At 38.6% G+C, this 19,731-nt stretch overlaps 1 protein-coding gene across 5 annotated transcripts in view; it reads right to left on the bottom strand.

Moving 5' to 3' along the window:
* Positions 1–19,731, bottom strand: part of Arhgef9 (Cdc42 guanine nucleotide exchange factor 9) — a 167,335-nt gene that overhangs the window by 22,457 nt on the left and 125,147 nt on the right. For all 5 annotated transcript variants that reach the window (XM_036174283.1, XM_036174286.1, XM_036174285.1 and 2 more), the window contains exons 5-7: positions 15,913–16,145; positions 11,811–11,940; positions 3,824–3,955 (exon numbers count right to left, since the gene is read on the bottom strand). In XM_036174283.1, coding sequence (XP_036030176.1) covers positions 3,824–3,955; positions 11,811–11,940; positions 15,913–16,145 — 495 coding nt within the window. The remainder of the gene's footprint in view (positions 1–3,823; positions 3,956–11,810; positions 11,941–15,912; positions 16,146–19,731) is intronic.

Here is a 19,731-nt window from a genome sequence, read left to right on the forward strand (position 1 = left end):
AACCAGGATTTAAGACCAGAGCCATTTGACTTTATGTATCACTCCTTGTTTCTTGTCTCTACAAGGAAATTGTGAGAGAATCTAAAGTGGCAGCAGAAAGAAACTGAGATTCCTGGGGCTGGGGATGTGGCTCAGTTGGTAGAGTATACATGAAGCCCTTGGTTTGATCCCTGGCATTGCATGTCTGCAATCTCAGCACTTCGGATGTAGCACTGGGATGTAGAAGCAAGAGAGATCAGAAGTTTGGCTTACATTCTGATATATAATGAGCTCTAGGATATGCTGAGGTGCAAAAGACCCTGTCTCAAAGTAAATCAAACAAATGATTCCTACCCTGAAATACAGATTCATTCTGTGAATTTCAGTCTTATCATCAAGTACAGGTATAATACAAATAGAGTTCTTACTGAAACATCAGAGCTTCTTCTTAGAAACAAATGATGAGCCCTCATGGTCAATTAATCTTGCCCTAAATATTTAGACTGCTTAGTAATCAATTACAAAATTTGGACAAGCTTAATGGACATAGTGACATAGAAGTCATTAGTTTAGAACCTTGGGACAGTTTGACTAGTTTGAGTCACTGGCTCCATGGCTGTAGAATGTAGCTCAGGGGTAGACAACTTGCCTTACAAGTGCACATTCCTGGGTAAATCTCTAGCCTGAGGAATGAAAAAAATTGAAGCTTAATTCCTAGCTTCATTATTTATCAGACATGATAAATACATAAGTACTCTGTATTTCAATTTCATTTATCATTAAAATAGGAATAATCACAGTATTTCCCTGGTAAATTTGTTATGAAGACTGAATTAAATTAATGAATATAAAATTATTTAAATGGAATCATAGAGGCATTCAAATAATGCCAATTCATCATTACTTCATATTCATTGTATTTTCTATAATATAGCTTTCTGTTTTGAATACTGGTGTTATTTCTTCTCTATAGTTTTGTCACAGATTTCATTAGTATTTATAGTATTGCCAAGATTGCCTAAAGCAATTCCACCAGACATGTCTGAGGGTTATTTCAGTGTATAAAAATGTACATTTCTCTATTATGTTACACTAAATTTTATTAGATTACAGGTCCCATGAAGGCAGATGTGACTGTCATAGAGTATGTTCTCAAAATAAAAATTCACAGCAGTGAGGTACTTCATTGCAACCTCATGTCCTTTAGGCTCCAATTCCTCTTGGTAAAGGACTTTCTGTTCCTTGGTTACCATTAAACCTCTGTCTCATGTAAGGTCCTGTGAGACTATCAGTTATTTTTCATCCTTTACTTTTAATAAATTCAGGTATTTAGAAATATTTAATACTATCTTCAAGATTTTTAAACTAGCTTTCTAGTATTTATGAAATTATTTGGGTTATTCCTGATAAATTTGTGAAGGGCTCTTTTTAAATATGAACTTATCAGAAAGATTAATGTAGCCATATTCAATTATTTAGTTGTTGACTAGCTCATTCTTTCTTTATGAGAAAAATAACTGAGCTTTTAGGCATCCATTTAAATTGTGTTCCAGAGGTGAATCCTTACTCACCTCAGTCTACTCTCACTCTTTCCCGTCTTTTCCTTTGTCAAAGGTTATCTTCAACTCCAGGATGATGTTGGTCCCCTGCACCCGCCTCCACTCAGTACTAAGACTCAGTATTTTGCAGTAAAGGTAAGAACAATTTGGCAGACAAAATACCTTATTCTTTTGCATACCTTCTTTCCACTACATTATTATTTTGGGGTCTACCTCTTATTTGATCAATAGAAAATAGAAAGTTCTATTGTAGATAACATGGAAATCCTCAACCATGAACTCAATACAAATATTAGATACTATTAATGGTCTTTACTTAACAAGGCTGTAGCGTTTCAACCCTGGGAAGCCAGTGCTAAGAACATCCAAGTATGTGGAGTTAAGAGTCTTGAACTCTAGGCTGGTTTTGTTCTGGGGAGGAAGCCTATGACCTCACTAAAACAAGAAAACTCTCACCTGAGAGAAGCTATGCTTTCATCAAGGTGTCTATTGTCTTTGCCATCCTGTTGTTAGCGTTTCCTGTGCTCCAACGTGGCTACTCTGAATTCAGAGAACCTCCCTTAACTGCCGGCATCTTTCTTACCATTCTTTCTAACTAGTTGTCTTAGAACTGACACACCAGTAAATCTTAGTGTTTTGCTGCCCCTTCGCTCCTAAATAGAGCATACTGTTCCATCTCGTTTTTTTCTTTTCCTTTATCTTTAGGCTCTGCTTCACTTTCCCATTTTACTTAAAGCAACTGCATGTTTGGGGGATAGATGTTAAAATCAAGAAGTATGGAACCCTGAAATAGATCAGACTAATTGTTCTCTCTCTCTCTCTCTCTCTCTCTCTCTCTCTCTCTCTCTCTCTCTCCTTTTCCTCCCAGTCTTTCCTTCTCCCTCTTCCTTTGCCTCTCTCTCCCTCTAATTATTCTAAGCATGAACATGCATTAATAGGAAGAATAGACAAATGCCTTTGGTGACATGGCTAATAAGCTAAGAACTTTCTTGTTGCCTTTACTAAACGTCAGAAATTCTGACTCCTGGTTTGTATGAAACTTCTGGTAAGAGCTAGGGGAGCTGAAAAGAGACATTGGTGTTTTGCTGAGTCTCAGATTCATAGGTTTTCTATTCCAGGGTTAGATCGAGAATGAAATAACTACCCTAATTAACTAGCAGGTTATTGGTTCCAGATATGGCATTCAGAGTTTATCTACAAACACCAAGGCAGTTTGAATCTAAGCTCAATTTACTCTCTCAATTGACTGCGAAAGGCAAACACGCAACAAGGTTTAATGTAGGACACACCACACATATGCACACATAGAGCAAGGGACATTAACCAGATGTCTGCTGTCTGCTTAGTGTTTAACTTGGTATGTCATGACTTAGCACCCATCTTTAGGGGCATTCGCTACTGGGTAAGGGAGACCACAAAAAAAAAAAGAAAGAAAAAAGAAAAAAAGGAGCTATGTAACAGAGAAAAAGGCAAGAATGAGAACAAATTTTGAAAGGCACTCTGGGTTTTCTGACTTCTCCCTCATTTTCTCACTTTCTGTGAGTCAAAATTCTTCCCAAATAAATCTTACTGAAAACACTGGTTTGAGCTTCCTATTATAAAAGGAGGAACAGTATCCCATTAGAAACCCTCAGGAGAGATTATGTGAGGAACATATGCTATCCTTCTTTGCCAAAGAGAAGTGCCTAAGAAAGCACTATTTACAGAGGTATCCAAGAATCAGTGACAACAAGTACAGGATATCTCCTCAAAGGGCTTATGGGGACAGGATATCCAGCAACAGCATGATTGAGGGTTTTGGGGAGAACTGATGATGCACTTTGTATAGGAAATTGATAGAGGCATGAAGGAAAATCTTGTAGCATAGAGGACCTATGTGCTGTTGGTTCCTCAGGTAGGAAGTGGGCAAGAGCCCCATTCAAGTGGGAATGCGGAAAAGTACTCTTTGAAGCTATTATTTGCTAAGTAGGATACCGATGCCACAATATTCTTCAATGCTGGTCCAAACTTGCTGGCTATCTATCATATGTGCAGGGAGCTCAGAAGGAATACCACAGGAGTTACGAAGGAAAATATAAATGCTACTGGACAAAATGTGTTCACCTCAGCATCACTGTTGCTTATGATCTTCATGACATACCAGTGCTTCTGATATGGAACTGCTGCCAAGTTCCTCTGGAAGATTTTGTCTAGTTCTTTACAAACCTGGGGATAATGAAAGGGAAGGAGCTTATGGTGCTCCCTGAGGTCCTTGTCTCTTTCAGAAAAGAAGAGATTAAGTTTACCTTCTTGCAGAGGACCATTTGGTGGTCGAATAAGAAGAAGACTCTCTGCTGGTTGCGGCCATAGGGCTGATAGATCCAGGACATCTCTCCAGTGTAGATCAGCTCCGAGCTCCTGTCTAAGATGTCCTCTCCCTAGGAAGGACATGTGGTGGTGAGAGATAGCTGGTACAATTCCATACATATAGATGCCCAAAGGGGAGCATAGACTGAAGTGGGAGGTAGCCACAAAGAGATTGTGGAGATGGAGGAAAAGAGAGAGACTTCTGGGCTCCCTTAAAAGGTTTACAATTCTGTAAGTGAGAAGACTCATATTCTTATTTACTGTGGGGTTAAATAAGACCCATTCCTTAGTCAGTCAGTCCCCCTTACCCTCTATATTACCCTCCACTCCTCCTGTATTCTTATTGACTCTAAACCTAAATGACACCTGGAAGTCAGTTGTCAGTCAGTCAGCCAGCAAGGCAGGTGGCCAGGCATTCTCTTTTCTCCTCCTTCTTATCTTTCATGACTCTCTTTTTTGCTCTAATCTCTCAATTCCTACCTGGCCTCTCACTTACTTCAAGAGTAAGCCTGAAAAGGTAGTAGAAATTTTTCTGTTTTCCATGTAAAAAAATGAAATAAAGGGGGAAATATTTTATGATAAAATCAGGAAGTTTACCACACATGCTTCAGCCTATGTGAAGATGGAAGTAATGAGCAGTGGCCTAGGAAAGAGAACTTATCATTCCAGGGGATGGATATGGGTCATATATTGTGCTAGTTACTATCTCATCTGGACTTCACAAAAATTCTGTCAGGTAAACAGTCTTGGTCCCATTTTACATCTTCAAGTACCAAGAGGTCAAGTGATAGGATAGGATCATGAAGCTTGTTAGCTATAGATACTCTGATCCTAATTTCTCTATTTCCAGAGAGCACCTTTACTCTTTATCATAAGTTATATTACTTCTAGCACCAAAAGTGCCTAGATGTCCAGTCCTTTCCTCTTCCTCAGTCTGTTTCACCAGCTGTTAAATGAGGTATATCAGAATAATATCTATAGTACCAGCACTGGTACCTTTACAGTTAAATGTATACCCAAAGTTCGAATCTGGATTAAAGATAGAAGTCCATACATATACTTCCAAAATAATCAAAGCAAATAGCTCTGGCAGAATAATTCTCTTAAATAGAGTGACATCAGGAAATGGTATCCTTAACTGTACCATTTTCTCTAGTCTGAGGGACTGGAAAGCAAAGGAGATCTCAGTGGATTATTTTCTAATAACAGAACTTGAAAGCAGCTCAAAAAATACCATCTTAACTCTAGGGTCCAAATTTAGCTACAAGAGTATCCAAGACAAAGGTAAACAAGCAGTCCTTCTTGAGTTGACACACTAGCACTGAGACTTGGGATGCATAGGGCTGGGTCAGACCTCTCCTCAGAGTTGGCCATTTTGGATACAAGAGAGGAAGATGTGCCACAATCCACGCTGAGTATGTATAAAGTGAAAGAATGCATAAAAGTTGGCTCATAATACAAACTGATGACAAACATGACTATTTTTGAGGCAGGGTCTTACTATGTAGTCCAGGCAAGCCTGGAACTTGCTATATAGCTCAGGGTGATCTTGAACTTGTAATCCTCCTCCTGAAGCTTCCCAAGTATTGGGGTTATAGGTATAAGCCACCATGCCCAGATTCCAGGATGACTTTTAAAGTTACCATTTGATGAACTGAGGATGATCAGACCTGGGGGAATAGTCAACATTTTCTTAGGTAGGGGCATACTAACCCTATTTTAAATAGTTGCTGCATGTAACACCAAGTTAAAAAATGCTGAGAAAAAAAAAAAACTTCTATGCTCACTGAGCTAACTAACCTTGAACAACAAATATATCCTCATTGTGTCTCCTGTTTTTTGAGACAGGGTTTCTCTGTGAAAGCCCTGGCTGTCCTGGAACTTGCTTTGTAGACCAGGCTGGCCTCAAACTCAGAAATCTGCCTGCCTCTGCCACCTGGAAGCTGAGATTAAAGACTGTTTCTTCATTCATTTTGAGAATGTAACATTACAAATTTGTTTAGATATTGTGAAGAATACTTAAATTAACATACATAAGTACTTACAAATACACACATCACATTGTAAACTTTGCATATGTAATTTTCATATTGGGTATTACCATGTGCTCCAGGTACTAATACATATTTCCTGTTTTCTACTAATACAATGAACTAATAAAAGATGAGCTGTGATTCTGTTCAAAATCATAAATCAGAGAAACTGGAAGTAATTTATCCAAAGAGGCAGAACCAAGTTCAGAATCACTCTAAAGCCTATGTGCCTAACTACAAGATGGAATTTGAATGATGGTACCTTGCCTCGCAGAAAATTAGCTACAATGGAAGATTAGTGAGATGAGACTGTTAAAATAACTGTGTTCTGTGTCCAGTGCTGTCACTAACTCACTCTGGATCCCTGGAAAGCAGTTTAAGCAGTTACTGTTTGATCTACTCCACATGCTGCTTGAAAGCATCAAATCTGTGTGAGGGAAATATAAAGTTTACATGACGGAAAGGATGCGCTCACTGTTTAGAGCTTTCATTCTTGTCTCCTCTGCCTCAGTTGTACCTTACATCTCTTTATCTTGCCCCATAGGGCACAATCCATTCCCACTGCCTCTAGGGGTTTCTATACTCTTCCAGCATTTACCACAAACTGCTCACTGTCCTAGGAATCTGTCTGCCTACTCCAGATGAACAAGACCATGTCTGACTCATTCCAGATTTTATAATGGCTGGTAAGGGCAAGGCAAAGAGAGGCTGTTCAAAAGGCAAGTCTCCACTTATGAGTGAGTACATACCCCACAGCTCCAGAGAGGCTAGCTAATGAGGACAACATCAAGAGGGATGCATGGATCACCCTAGGAAGGGGAAATGGATGAGATCTCCATGAGTGGACTGGGGGTAAGGGGAGTAATGAAGGGTAGGGGATTGGGGATGAGAATATAAGGGAAAGGGATGATTGAGTTGGAACAGGGACAAAATGGAAGATCAATGAAAGAGATACCATGATAGAGGGAGACATCATGGGGATAGGGAGAAACCGGGTGCTTGGGAAGTTCCCAGAAATCCACAAGGATGACCCCAGCTTAGACTACTAGCTATAGTGGAGAGGGTGTCTGAACTAGCCTATCCTTGTAATCAGATTAGTGAATACCCTAACTTGACATCACAGAGCCTTCATCTAGTAATTGATGGAAGCAGATACAGAGATCCACAGCCAAGCACCAGGCTGAGCTCCAGGAGACCAGTCGAAGAGAGAGAAGAGGGATTCTATGTATAAGGGGCATCAAGATCATAATGGGGAAACATACAGAGACAACCGAACCGAGCTAGCGGGAACTCATGAACTGTGGACCAATAGCTGTGGAGTTTCTATGGGACTGGATAAGCAAGAGTTATGTAGCTTGATCTGCTTAAGGGGACCCCTGGCAGTGGGATCAGGATCCATCCTCAGGGCATGAGCAGGTTTTGTGGAGGCCACTGCCTATGGTGAGACACTTTACACAGCCTTGGTCCGGTGCGGGGGGGGGGGGGGGGGGCTTGGACCTCCCTCAACTGAGTGTATCAGGCTCTGCTGACTCCCCAAGGGAGGCCTTGCCTTGGAGGAGGTGGGAATGGGGTTTGGGAAAGGGGGGAAGGCTGGGGGTTAGGAGGAGAGAGGGAAGGGGATCTGTGGTTGGTATGTAAAAGGAATAGAAAATTTCATAATAATTATATATATATATATATATATATATATATATATATATATATATATAATATATAATCAGGTAAAAAAAGGCAAGTCTCCTAAAGTCACATATCAAATCCAACCATCCAAACTGGAAACAAAGTCTTTAGATGAGAACGTATAAGCTGACCTCCAATTGCTCCTGTACAATTTCTGCTCTTTTCGCTAGCCACACTGGCTCCTTCCTTTTTCTTAGACTTTACATTCTCATATCTCAGGAGCTCTTCCTTCTACTTGAAATGCTTTACCACAAAAAACCCACAAGATTTTCTCTTTCATCTTCTTTGGGTCTTTTCTCAAATGTTGTTCCCTTTGGTATTTGGTAATTTCTCCATTATTCTAGCCTGTTATTTTATTTTCTCCATAATCCCTATCAACATCTGATGATAGCATGCTTATGTGTTGCTTTTCTTCTCTACTGAAACATAAACTATAGAAGCTTTGCTCCACCACTAGATCACAGAATCAAGCCTGATGGAAAGTATTCAATAAATGATCTGCAAAGAGTGAATCAATAGTTAATAAATAAGTAGTGACCATTAAACCCTACTCAGAACTTTCTTATCAGCTTTTCACATTTTTTTTACAGCCAAAGTCTCAAGGAGTAGGCTTCATTTAATTGTAATTAATTCTAACTTAACCCATTTTGTTCAGCTTTACTTCATCCTGATTACAGGATAATTGATGATGGAGCTATGGCCTGAATGGCCTAGCAGGCATATGTAACCTGTGGTCCATAAGCTGCATGCATCCCAGGAAACCTATGAATGAGTATTGCAGAATATTATTTTAACTGGGCAAAGATATGTTACATTTGTTTATACTGCAAAATATTACTTTAACTGTGTAAAGGTGTGTTACTTTTGTTTATGCTGTATCTGTTTAACAATGTAAGGACATGTGTTTAATTATAAAGATGTGTTTCATCTGTTTCATCTTGCCTGCCCAAGGTACCTGATTAGTCTAATAAAAAGCTGAACAGCCAGTAGCTAGGCAGGAGGAAGGATAGGCAGGGCAGGATGGCAGAGAGAATAAACAGGAGAAATCTAGGCTTGAGAAGAAAGAACTAGAGAAGGAGGAGAGAACGAAGGACATGCCCAGGGCAAGAAGCCAGGCAGATGGCAGCCGGCCAGACATACAGAAGCAGTGAAAGTGAGATATGCAGCAGTAGGAAAGGTGCTAAGGCCCAAGGCGAAAGGTAGGTAAAGAGAAACAGGTTAATTTAAATTAAAAGAACTAGCCAGAAACATGTCTAAGCTAGGCCAAGGATTCAAAACCAATTATAAGTCTCTGTGTCATGATTTGGGAGCTGGCTGGTGGCCCAAAAGAAAAAAGCCTGGTACAAATGAGACCCAATATGTTTGATGACGAAAAATGCCAGGTTTTAATGTCAAAAGTTTGAACAGTCCTGAAATAAGGGCAAAAGAAATGTCATCTTTTTCAACCAATTTAATCTTCAGTGGTACCTGTGTTAACCTATGCGTCAACAAGTGTAGAGAAGTGACATATCCTCCTGCCTATGTTTCATCTTTGGACTGAGGAGTATACTTCATTTATTCCCCTTCACTTTAAATGGATACCTTTTCTATGTCTATCATACTAGGTTTTTTGTTTTGTTTTGTTTTTCTCAGTTTCTTTGGATTATACAATCCAATGGTAAACCAGAAAAGGACATCAGGTATTATATAAGCAGGCAAGAAAGGGAGGGAAGCCATAAAGAGAAATTATGACCACATGATCCAGCTCCCAAATATGAGCTACAAACAAGGGTACTTTCTGAAAATCTTCAGGACAAAAGAGGCTGAAGAGAAGCTATCAGGGATATGTTCCATTTCTCTTTTTAAAAAATGATTTAATGTGAAAGGAGGCAAAATGACAGCTCATCCAAAACTCTGAACCAGAGAACAGAGAACTGGAAAATTTCCAGAAACTACAGTCCTTGGAAATAGGCCCTCCTCCCTTCTGCTACTCTAAACTGCCCTGAGTTACAATCACTTGAAGAAGTACATGACTATTTAACATATCTCTTTACTTTTCAGGAGTTATGAGGGGTATAGTCTCCATACGCTATAACATGTGACTGATAATGTAACTAGAGTAAGGTAAAGAACTCTGAATACTCATGAGAAAAAGATGAGGGCAAAGAGACAGACACTGATTTAAGGCAGGGTTTTCTGCTCTTTGGCCAGATAATATGATTTACCAAGCCAACAGCAATTGCCTGCATGTCACCAATCCTACCTTCCCCTCTTGAAGGGATACTAGGTTTTGAAGGTTTCCCCTGTGATTACTGGTTTTCATTTGATGACTAAAGCTGCAATCACCATGAAGACGTTTCTGACAGCCCCCTTGTTTGTTCCTACATCTGAGAGAGGTGGGGAGTGGCCCACCCTGGGAAGCATTGCTTGCTTGCTTATTTGTAAGGCAGCCACTGTCTGATTATCTCCTTCCCCATCCTCCATTTGTTCTCCACCACCCCCTCCAGAAACACTGTACATGTCCACTCAAGGAGCACCTCCCTCGTTCCAGAAATATAACAGGAAATGCTTTCTTAGACACTGATTCCTTGAACCATAGCTCAAGTCCTTGGAGTTTGGAGTTTGGTTTAAAAAAAAAAAGTCTTTGGGTAGGCCAAAGGGTTTCAAACTTTTATTCACCTCTCCAATGACTGGAGACTCAGACAACACATACAAAATTAGAAGGGGAAAATGTTTCAGGGCAAAAGAAAAACCTTTCAGAGAATAGGAATTCAGTGGCTTTTTGGAACCTTTCCTTATGAGGAAGCCTGCAAAAGAGACAGAAAAGGGTCTTGCCAGTCTCAGAGTGTCTCTGTTGGTAGGCTTGCTTAAAGTTAATTTTGTCCTGCTCCTTATCTCTCCTACAATAAACGAACAGAGGAAAAAACACATTAAGGAGAATCCATTTCTTCCTAGTAAGTCTGGACCAGTGATGGCTTCTCCTTATATGCAAGAGGGTTTACATATGTGTGTATGTGTACATACATATGTGTGTGTCCACATATATATGTGTATAAATGAATGAAAACAATGTATTCTCTCTATATACACACACACACACACACACACACGCACATACACACACAGACACACACACACACACACATTTTTCTATATATCTCAAGGTATCACTGCTATTCTACCCTTAGAGGACCTTATCTATCAAACAGGATAAAAATGTGTCAACTGATAATAATTGTGGTGTTTTTAAATCATCCACATTAGAAAGAATAGAAAGAAATTTTGCCTGAGCATTGGCTAACTCTTTGTTAAGACTAGTAATGGTCCCCTTTGGATAGACTAAACAATTTGAAATGTTAAAAGAAATACTGTTACTTAAACACAGAAAATTATACCTGAGGTGAGGGCAGTACAAAAAGGTATTGGATCTACATCTATACTATCACCATAAAGTTCAAGAATGTCACTTCCTGCCTGATGACATTTTCCATCTTGGCTATGTCAGCCCACATACTATCAGGTCTCACAACTTGGGCCTGCGAGATGAGTAAGAGTTGTTATTACTCCTAGTTTGTGGCATTTGGGAAGGAAAGGTTGATGACTGCAGTCATTTCCTTTCAAAGTTCAGAGAAACTGTAGGTGTCTATATTGGGATGACTAGATGACAGATTATTTTTAGAATGATGATGAAAACAGAGCTTGGTCATTAGATCTGGCAGGATGATAGTTACAGCCTAGAATATGCATGCTTGATTAGTCTAGTAGATATACTAGAATGAGGTGATCTCACCAATAGCAAAATAAGTATACTTGATATTCTATATGGTTATAAACAAGAGTACCAAACCGATATTGTGTGCCTTGGAGTACATTAGTATGTACTACTTCTTATCTACCTATGAAGTTTATGATCTTAAATCCAGGACAAAAAGAGCATTGGAATGGTACTAAGTCAATCCAGTTGTTTCCTAAAATCACCCAAAGAGATGAACACTGTCTTTCTTAATATGTCACAATAAAGTAAAATGAATAAATAAAAGTAATAAAGTAAAATAAATAAAATAAAATCACAAAGATTTCACCAAACTTCAGAGACTATTCTGAATACTCCTTCCTTGGCTTTGCCTTGGGTTTAATATAAATCCTTTTATTCCTTTTTAGTTGTTGGCTAAGATAACAAGCTTTTCAACAAGCAACTGGGACCTCCCAACTCCCCTGTTGATAAAGGTCCTACCTCCCAGTCCAGGACAGAGGCCTGCCATTGCGCGATCTTGTCAATATTCTCCAGACGTCGCTTGCGTTCATTGATCTGCTGAGTCACATTTCTCATGACAGCCAAAGCAGCTGCAACGTATCTATAATCACTGTGAAGATATGAGTAAAGGGTGGATGAACCAATGTACAAAGTGCCAATCTTAAATCCATTCTAGTTTTCCTCCTTAGTGAGAGTCCTGATTATCAGATGGGAATCTATATCACCTAGAGAACAACTACATTTCCAGTCCTATTTTTGGAAGAGATGACTATATGAATTATAGATATCCTACCTATAAACTTCTTTCACAGGGGGAACAGACCTCTTTATTCTTATACCTATTTGTGTCCTATCTGATAAAACCAGACAAGAAAAAAAAGCATTATACATGGCAAAGTCCAGAAGACACTTTACTCCTCTCTTCTCTCTGTATTTCTAAGGAGTCTCTGCCCATGGTCACCATGGAATAACATTGTGACTTTCCCTCTGGCACAGTAAGGAGACAGATGTAGTAGCATAATATATGAGAATACAGAACTTGAAGCCAGACTCTATGAGTTTACATCCCATTTTATTGCTAACATGCATAAAATGGGGAGAATTTTGGCATAATTTATGGAGGGGTTCAATAAATCAAATGCAGTCATCCATACATACTGTTTTACTCTTGATCCAAGAGTATTATTTGTATGTTTATTTCAAATCAAACATTTCTCCAGTAGTAGATACAATACAGGCTGCCTCCCACAGAATTCTTGGTCTGAGAAGTGCAACCTATACTCCAGCTTCTGGAAACATTTGATTACTCATGTGTTGAGAGTCATATCATGCTACTCAATTTTGTCTGCTTGTCTGACCTAGTTTCCAATTGAACAGCTCTTATGAAAGGCAGATTGAAAGTGAGATTCTAGCCATTTGATACAGACAGAATGACCTGAAAAGGAAATAAGATTCATTACAGCTCAGTGTTAATACTTTCTCTTAGTAAAGCTAAAAAATCTTGTGATTGTAGAGCCTTCTTACTCTTCCAGCACTGATTAAAGAAAAAGTCGTGAGAAAAATATGCAAAAAACAAGTTTTTTCTTCTTAATGTATAGAGAATGGGGTGATGGAACAAGTATAGGCCTAAGGAGGGGAGTTTTGATTGTCAGGACAGAGGCTATCTAACACCTCTTAGATAACATCCATGACTCCAGTCTGTACCTTTCCAATGTTCCAGAACCATGGGCCTCAAACACTATTACATTTGATCCACTGTAGTAACAGACTTTTCTTCTTAACCAATTTATTCTTTCTCAAGAAAGCTAGAAGTATTCTTATTTTGAGCCTTAATGAATATTAGCTATTACTATGATGAGTCATATTGAGTGTATTACCAACTAATTATACTTTCTAAGTCTCTTCAAAACATGCTTTCTAGGAGCAGTAGCTCTCAACCAGTCCTTGAATTGTTGATTCTTTGGATTCACCTGTAAAACTTCACATTTGTTCCTACTGTATTTCATCCTTCCACATTGCTTCTTCCTGTTTGATTTGTTAGCTCTCTAACCTTGCCAATGTTTCTCCCTGACAAGACTGTCTGAACCTGCCAGTTAGACACAGGACAGGACAATGACATAAATATATGCTTCAGTTCTTCAGGCCCAGTTCCCTATCCCCTGTGTCTTCTCTTTGTTGATTTCAGGATATCAGTGTTTTAATCCACTTTCTGGGAAGTAATCATAGAATTATTTGTGGGAGTCTGTTCAAGTCTAGCTCTGACCTGTTGAAGAGTTCTTTGGGGGAAGGAAAGAAGAATTAAGAAGTATTAGATAGAAAGATAGAAGGAGACAATAAGAAAGACAGAGAGACAGAATAGCTTTGGGAGGGCCCTGGGTCACCTTGTCCTTTATTCTAATAGTCTTTTTATACACTGCCAAGGGGAGAGGCCAAACCTCCCCCTTTCAAGATCAAAGCACAATGTACAACCAAGTGTTGACCCTTCAAAACACCGCGGCCACATCATCCCATTATGCAGCCCTGCTGGGTAAAGTAAGCTCAGATATTCTCTGTCCTTGAGTAAAGTCTTACCTCTGTGGGCCCCCACAATTATTTTGTCTAGTATGGTACCACAGTTATATTTAATTAAACTTAAGTAAGTTAAAAATTAGTTCCTCAGTTGTATTAGTTATGATCTTAATTATTCCAAGGTCATATACACATGAAGTTCAATTGGACACTGAGGATATGAGAATGCTCTTCCTGACCACAAGTGTTAGGAAATCATGGCTGTTGCTCTATAATTGTTAGTTTTGTCATTTTTACTGGCTATCTTTCTTACAGTGGTTAAAGGATGAATGTTGTCATATCTAATCTGTACCACTAGCTTCAAAGGTGAATAAAATAAGAAAATAGCTGTGATGTACTCTGACTCCAGTCAGTGTCTCTGGGTTCTCAGATGAACTCTGGCTGCTACCAATTATTGGAAGTGATGGAACCAAGATTTTCTAGTTTTACACACATCAACTAACTCTCCTATTATATATTTTCTTTTTTTCTTCTTAAGTAAGGGACAATTATGCCAAGTTCTCACAAGTGAATGGAATTTTATTTTACTGGTTATCACTTTTCATCCAGTCTTCAGAGACCTCCCTGGTTGTCTCATTTCAGACATTCCTATCAGACTAAGTCTCTAAGACTTGCCTACAAGTTGCTTAGGACATCTTAACATAGCTTCCTGAGACCAGAAAAAAAGGTTTTCTCTGGCTTTGTCTTCTGTCTTTATCTTCTGCTTCCTTGGACATATCCCTACACCTGTCAGTCTCTGGTCCACTGTCAGGAGACCAAAAATTATTCCTTCAGATAAGTTGTGGTAGTCTGATAGGGAAATATTTGAAGTTGATGTATACATTTGCCAAATACTATGTGACCATTGAGCCTTCATCATTGGAAACAGATGATGAGGGGGCAAGGCTCTGTACTGGTTATTCAGTACCAAGTGATCAGCCCTAGAAGCATACATTCCAGAAACACTGAATGGACTCATCAGGTTTTATACATTTACATGCATATATAACAACAATTTGTTAAAGAACAAGAGGCCATGAGAAAGCAGAGGAAAAGAGACATGGGGAAGGGTAGGGAGGAGGACATGGAATAGGAAAATGATGTAACTATATTTTATTTTAAAATGAAAGGTAGGAAACTTGAGTGAGAGACTTCTTTCTTCTTGGAATGTTTATTATAAGAATTAGTGCTGGGCTGAACCAACAAGTCCAAACTCAGGAATTTCATTCCAAATAAAGACAAGCTAGAAATATTCCGAGTGTCTAAGTTTTGAGGTAAGATATGTGAAAGGGTGGGGCTTGTTTACTGTAAGCCATCACCATCAATGGGGACTATTTTTAGAACATACTGTACTGGTAGGAGATGAAATGCACCATTTCCTTTCAAAGAGATAGCCTTTATAGCCCTTACTGGGTAAGTTCCCTTGGGAAAAAAATTAAGAACTGTGGAGTGTGATGGCATATGCCTTTAATTTTAGCATTCAGGAGGCAGACCTGTTTTAGCTGGAGGCCAGCTTGGTCTATCTACATAATGAGTTATGGTCCAGAAAGGAAAACACAGTTGGGCCCAGTCTCAAAAAAGAAGGAGGAGGAGGAGGAGGAGGAGGAGGAGGAGGAGGAGGAGGAGGAGTAGTTGGAGTTGAAGTTACATATGATGTTGTATATGATTTTTTTTTCAAGACAGGGTTTCTCTGTGTAGCTTTGCACCTTTCCTGGAATTCACTCTGTAGTCCAGGCTGGCCTCGAACTCACAGAGATCTGCATGCCTCTGCCTCTGCTGGGATTACAGGCGTGTGCCGCCACCCCCCCCCCCACAGCGATATATATGATTTTGTGTGCATACTGACTTACAACTTTATAAGCAACCCTCTAGAGTATAACCCCTTTTCTTTTTCTCACAAGGGTCTTCTGAAATAAGGAGGAATATATCATGCTTTACAGATAAACTAACCACAGCTCAAGAACTGAAAAGCTATATATTGTCAAAAGGTACCAATATTCAAAAGACATTTACTTTGTATCCTCAGACACCTTACCTGTGGTCTTGGGCAGTATACTTAAGGAGCTCAGCTAACTGTAAGGGATATTTGCAGATCTTCTGTACTGGAGTCAAAAGAAAACCATCGATAGCAATGTCAATCATCTGCTGCAAGAGTCGGCAGGCCTCAAAAAAGTGTTGATAGCGGCTGTCCTTCATCAGCTTGGAGAGTTCCATGCAGGCATCCAAGTGGTTGTTACAATATTCAGAGTATATCCAGAATCCGTCTTGCTGTGGAGAAAAGAAGAAGGCAAAGTAAAGGCTCAGAGATCCCAAGGAAGTCTTGAAATAATAGAAAGACAGATCTTGTTCATATGTAAGAATATTAAGGTAATGTCCATTTTTATTTGCTTCATAATTTAGTAATGAAAAATTAAAAGATAGCTACACAAACCAAATACAAAGTTCATGTAGCAATAAGAAGTAAGTGGGAAAAATAAAACAATTTTGGGTAGTTAAGGGAGACTGACCTTGCCCATAGTAAACAGAATATGGCAAATAAAATTCTAGTAACCATTAGAAGAGGTGAACTACAGATTCTACTTCTTGCAATGATAAACACATTCTGCCACTGAAAGGAAATTATTATCCATAAGAGCCATAGGCCCAGGACACTAGATAATGTCCCCTAGATGTGACAAGGGAAATGTACTCATGGTTGCCTGAAAATGACCAGCATAATGACAACACTAGCTGACATGGATCTATCCTAGATAAAGAGCTACAGGTAGTCAATGGCTGCTCTTCCTCTAAAGAGGAGCTCCTGCATAGGTTATCCAATTCCAAAGGGGAACATATGTACATATGAGCTACACTCAATGGACTCAGTAGGTTGTATGCACAAGTGTGCATGTATATGTTGATATATATACATGTTGATGTGTGTATATATATATGTATATATATATTTACATATAATAATAATTAAGCGATCAGGAATTCTAGAGGGAGAAGGAAAACATGGAGCAGTGAGAACCAGGGTAGACAGAGGCAAAGGGCTATGTAGATGCAGTGTTCATGTAGAAAGTTCCAAGAAAAAAATTAAAAGATAGTATTTAAAGAAGGAGAAATAGAATCACATAGCTATCTGAAGAAAAACTTTCTAAGAAGAAAAGAAGCCCAAGACTCTGAAATTAGTGTGTCCTAGAGATATCCAGGAGTCAGGATGGCTAAAGTAAGTTACATGGGAAAAAAGAAAATAAGGGATCATTGACATAAGGGTATTCTGGATGTTCAGAACCTTGGTGATTTTAGGTTTGAACTTCAGTAACATAGGAAGTTTTAGAGGGCCTGATATATTTATAAAAAATACATATTTAAGGAACACACATACAAGGAACATTATATGCAACAAACAGGTTATATTTAGGAATAGATGTATATACATATATGCATGCAATAACAATTAGTGAAAAAAGAGGCAGTAAATTTGAAGGAGAATGGGGAGGGGTATATGGGAGGGATTAGAAGGAGGAAAAGGGAGGGAGAAAGGTAATTGTGCTATAATCTCAAAAATAAAATAAATTTTTTTAAAATTACAAAAATGAACAGATCTCAGTGAGAGACCTTATCTCAATAAATAAGGTGGAAAGTGATAGATGAGACACCTGAATTGACCTCTGACCTCATATGCTCATATAATGATGTGTGTGTACACACATTGCACAGAAACAAGAATGGCTAGTTGGCTTCTGTTATATTAAAGGTCAAGCAGATGATCTCAGGGCTAGTAAACAACACTACTAATAGTTATAAAGCCTCTACAACAAATCAGAAGAAACATACCGTGGAAACCTTGGCCAATGGCAAAAAGAGAGAAATATTTGCATGGGGGATTCAGGATGAGGAGGGCACTCACTGAATTTTCTGATAGATTTAACCTGAGTTTTAAAGAGAGAAACTGACAGTGGGCCAAGACATTCAATAAATAACCCATGACACGGAATCACCTTTCTTGTATGACAAATTTTTATCAGGTATGTCTGATTTCTGTTGTTAAAGCAAATGTTAAGAACCAGAATGGTAGCTGAATAATTACAGGTAGGGAATCCATGTAACAAGAGCCTGGGATCAAGAGAAGACCACAAGTCACTTGCTGATCTTGAGGACATCTAGAATTTGTCTAAAACACAAAACAAACAAGTGAAAATGACATTCTACAAAAGAAAACTTCTGTAGATCCTTAAAACTAACTTCTGAAGGGCTTAGACAGGTTAGTCTGCCTGATATCCCTTCCAAACACCCTCCCCCACCTAGCATGGTCCCATATCCAGTGCCCTGGTCTAATCAGACCACCAATTTGTCCAACATTCTCAACCTCTAAGTGTTCAGCCAGGACTTTTCATGCCTGCCACTAACCTAAAGATACCTCTCAATGAATTATAGGAATAGATGAAGTAAAAGAATACCAGGTCAGCCGGGCGGTGGTGGCACATGCCTGTAATCCCAGCACTCGGGAGGCAGAGGCAGGTGGATCTCTGTGAGTTTGAGGTCAGCCTGGTCTACAGAGCTAGTCCAGGATAGGCTCCAAAGCTACAGAGAAACCCTGTCTCGAAAAACAAAACAAAACAAAACAAAACAAAACAAAACAAAACAAAACAAAACAAAAACAAAAACAAAAACAAAAAAAAGAATACCAGGTCAATATAATAGAACAGGTTGTCAACAAGACCATGAAGAAAACTCCATACTAAGGAAATGCATACCCATACAGATAATATAAGAAGCACACAAAACATCAAGTAGACAAGAACAGAAAAGAAAATACCCATGATATGTAATAGTTAAAACACTAAGTATACAGAACAAAGAAAAAAAAATGTTCAAAGCTCAAGAGAAAAAACATTAGTCATAGAAAAAGGAAAACACACCAGAATAACAGCTCAGGTTTTGAGGGAAACTTTGAAAGCCAGAGGAGCCTGCAACAACACATTTCAAGTACAAAGAACACTGTGGCAAACCTAGACTTAACCACTTATCCGGTAAAGCTATATCTGCCATCACTGAAATAGAAAGAAAAACTTTTCATAATATACATAGCCTTAAATATAATATCCAATGGACCAAATGGAAAATCATGTACACACACACACACACACACACACACACACACACACACACACACTACCACCAAAAATTAACAACACAATGACCACAATTAACATACATGTTTTAACAATAACTTTACATATCAATGGCCTTGATTCTCCATCAAAAGACACAGGCTGACAGAATGGATCAAGAAACAAAACTATCTAACTGTTGTCTATCACACATTAGCTTTAAAGATAGAGTAAAAGAATGGACAAAAGAATTCTAATCAAAAGAGATCAGGAAGCAAACAGGCATCACTATCCTAATATCAGATAAAATATACTCCAAACTAAAACTAATCAGAAGGGATAAAGAGGAAAACTTCATTCTAATCAAGTAAATAGTTAACCAAGAAGACACTACTATACTAAATATATATGTACCAAACTTGCTGCACCTAATTTCATAAAAAAAAGTATTACTGGAATTAAAGACACAGATTATCATTAATAACCCATTAATAGTAGGTGATTTCCATACACCACATTATCGAATAGACAGGTCATCTGAACAAAAAAATATAGAAACATCAGAACTAAATGGTATCATATATATCAAATGGACTAACAGAAATCGACAGAATATTCCACCCATACACCAAAGAATATGCATTCTACTCAGCAGCATATGGATGCTTCTTTAAAATAGACCACATCCTGGGATAAAACAAGCAAATAAAACAAACCCCAAAAAAGTGAAACAAAATACCCCAAATCTTCACAAG

This window comes from Onychomys torridus, chromosome X (genome assembly GCF_903995425.1).
Source record: "Onychomys torridus chromosome X, mOncTor1.1, whole genome shotgun sequence".
NCBI lineage: Eukaryota > Metazoa > Chordata > Mammalia > Rodentia > Cricetidae > Onychomys > Onychomys torridus.